Source organism: Mandrillus leucophaeus, unplaced genomic scaffold (assembly GCF_000951045.1).
Source record: "Mandrillus leucophaeus isolate KB7577 unplaced genomic scaffold, Mleu.le_1.0 Scaffold576, whole genome shotgun sequence".
Lineage (NCBI taxonomy): Eukaryota > Metazoa > Chordata > Mammalia > Primates > Cercopithecidae > Mandrillus > Mandrillus leucophaeus.
Window position 1 is genome coordinate 288,731 of NW_012106208.1, and position 3,243 is coordinate 291,973.

Sequence of the window (3,243 nt, forward strand, 5' to 3'; positions counted from 1 at the left end):
AGTTTCAGTTACTCAGGAGGCTGAGGCAGGATGATCGCTTGAGCCTAGGAATTTGAGGCTTCAGTAAACTGTGAATGCACCACTGCACTCCAGCCTGTGTGACAGAGTGAGACCCTGTCTAAAAAAATTTTTTTAAAGATTGTCAGTGCAAAATTATATGCAATTTTTATCACCTTACTGTTCTGATTATTTGAATAAAGTGGTAGGTACAGTCAAGCTTCTCTATGTAACATTTTTCCCTCTGTTATTTATTTTCTAGGTCAGTACTTTGTACTAAGTAAACATTGAATTCTGCATCTGTCACTGTATTCACTTATTATTATTATTATTATTATTATTATTATTATTTTTTTAGAGAAAGGGTCTCACTCCATTGCCCAGGCTAGGATGCAGTGGTGTGATGATGGCTCACTGCAGCCTCAAACTCCTAGGTTCAAGTGATCCTGCCACCTCAGCCTCCTGACTCACTAGGACTATAGATACACAACCTCACACCTAATTTTTAATTAAAAAAAAAATAGCGATGGGGTCTAGCTATGTTTCGCAGCCTGATCTCAAACTCCTGGCCTCAAGTGATCCTCCCACCTCGGCCTCCCAAAGTGCTGGGATTAGAGGCATGAGCCACTGCACCTGGCCTATTTATTTATTCATATCAAAAGGGACACAGGTATTCCTATTTTAGTAGGATATATAAATGGCAACAGATTATTTATTGATGCTCAAGTTGTCCCAGACTTCTGTGTCTTTTTATCATGTCCCTATCATTCTTTGCATGCTTTCTTACTTTCTGGTGCAGCAAGGTATTACAGGCTCATCTTGTATTTTCCCTGCCCTAATTCTTGGCCATTTTTTTCTAAGGAGGTCTGTTTCATTTTAGTGGAGAATGGTATTCAGAAACCGAGATCAGGGAGCTAGGTATGTTCATTGCTATTGGTGTGTTGCTGAGCCCAGGCCCTTATTGAAAGATTTTTAAGTAGCAAAATATGTTCCTTATTGAATCCAAGCAAGAAAAGTGAAGTGAGAATTCAGTCATTCCAAAATAACCAATGATGTGGTTGTAAATGTCCTGAGGAGCCTATTCTTATTATGGACCATGTATTCTGCCAGGTGACTTGCAGTATTTCTTCTGATGAGAGCCTTAAGGTAGTTACCACTATTTCCATTCTCCAGAGGCAGAGGCCAAGTGCATTCACTGGGATTGAAAAATCCCAGCATTTTGGGAGGCTGAGGTGGGAGGATTCCTTGAGCACAGGAGTTTGAGACCAGCCTCGGCCACAAAGCAGTACCCTGTCTCCACCTCCCCTCGCAAAAAAAAATTAGCTGGACAACGAGGGCACAAGCCTGTAATCTCAGCTACTTGGGAGGCTAAAGTGGAAGGATCGTTGAGCCCAGGAGGTTGAGGCTGCAGTGAGCTGTGATTATACCACTGCATTCCAACCTGGGTTAAAGAGCAAAGCCTTCTCTCAAAAAAAAAAAAAAAAAAAAAAAAAAATTAAACAGAGTTAATGTATGACTCAGCAATTCTACTCCTAGGTATATGTCCAGGAGAACTGAAAACCTGTGTTCATATAAAAACGTGTACACAAAAACTCATAGCAGCATTATTCATAACAGTCAAAAAGAAACAATCCAAGTGTTCATCCATTGATAAATAGATTTTAAAATCTGGTATATCTATATAGTAGAATATTATTAGCCAAAAAAAAAAAAAATAAATAATGAATCATGTCTGGGCATGATAGCACATACCTGTAATCCCAGCACTTTGGGAGGCCAAGGTAGGAGGATCCCTTGAGGCCAGGAGTTTGAGACCAGTCTGAGCAACATAGCCAGACACCATCTTTAAAAAAACATAAAAATTAGGCAGGTGTAATGCATGCGCCTGTAGTCCCCGCTACTTGGGAGGCTGAGGCAGGAGGATTGCTTGTGCCCAAGAGTTGGAGGCTGCAATGAGCTACAATTATGTCACATGCTCTCTACTTACGCTTATGATATGCTTACAATTACTGCATTCCAGCCTAGTAAACACTGCACTATTAGATAGTGGTGATTGCTGCACAACTTTGTGAATATATTAAAAAACCCTGAATTGTACACTTTTAGAGGGTAACTTTTAGAGTATGTAAACTATATCACAATTAAAAATTATATGTGACTTATATTTTATTGGACAATATTATTCTAGACTATGAACCCTGAAGTCAGGAACCAAGAGGTACCATGATAAAGTCTCTGGGTAGTGATTACACAGCAGAGGGCTTGGGCTCCAGTTCCACCTCATAGACCCCAGCCCACTAGTTCTGGGATGGCAGAAGCATCACTGACCTTATTCCCCAGGTCCGGGACACTCTGATGCTGGCAGACAAGCCCTTCTTTCTGGTGCTGGAGGAAGATGGCACAACTGTAGAGACAGAAGAGTACTTCCAAGCCCTGGCAGGGGATATAGTGTTCATGGTCCTCCAGAAGGGGCAGAAATGGCAGCCCCCATCAGAACAGGTGAGGTTCCACCTGTCGGGGGAGAAAATCGGGACCCTGGGAGATGTCTTCAAGGGGTGCTAACCATTTGCTTGTCTCAATGCAGGGGACGAGGCACCCACAGTCCCTCTCCCATAAGCCTGCCAAGAAGATTGATGTGGCCCGTATAACCTTTGACCTGTACAAGCTGAACCCACAGGACTTCATTGGCTGCCTGAATGTGAAGGCAACTTTTTATGATACGTACTCCCTTTCCTACGATCTGCACTGCTGTGGGGCCAAACGCATCGTGAAGTGAGTGAAGTGGGATTTCCTGGGGACAGGGTGGGTATGGGCAATGGGAGAGCCCCTGTCTGTTCACATGGACTCAGCCTTCTCAGCGCCTGGGTCTGGCATTAGTGCTGACAAAGCATAGTCTGTATCAGACAACATGGAGCCTGATGGGCTGTCGAAGTGCTGCTGTGGACGACACTGGCGTGTGCCCAGGGGTGCATGTGTTCCTCCTGGTGGAACTTGGATGCATTTTGTTTTTATGACTACTTTCCACTCTAGAAACTACACTTTTTTTTTATGGAAATAGGGAGTTTTCCTAAGTAGTCTTCTAGTCAATTTTTTAAAAATGAACATGTGTTGGCCAGGTGTGGTGGCTCACACCTGTAATCCCAGCACTTTGGGAGGCCAAGGTGGGTGGATCACTTGAGGTCAGGAGTTTAAGACCAGCCTGGCCAACATGGCAAAACCCAATCTATACAAAAATACAAAAATTAG

General features: G+C 43.1%; 1 protein-coding gene across 3 annotated transcripts in view; it reads left to right on the forward strand.

Annotated features, from left to right (window-relative positions):
* CIDEC (cell death-inducing DFFA-like effector c) overlaps nt 1–3,243 on the forward strand; it is a 13,790-nt gene that overhangs the window by 6,611 nt on the left and 3,936 nt on the right. For 2 of the 3 annotated variants that reach the window (XM_011998559.1, XM_011998557.1), the window contains exons 4-5: nt 2,338–2,496; nt 2,582–2,769. In XM_011998559.1, the coding sequence (XP_011853949.1) occupies nt 2,338–2,496; nt 2,582–2,769 (347 nt within the window). Of the gene's footprint in view, nt 1–2,185; nt 2,216–2,337; nt 2,497–2,581; nt 2,770–3,243 lie in introns of all 3 variants that reach the window. The other variant, XM_011998558.1, reaches the window with a different exon arrangement.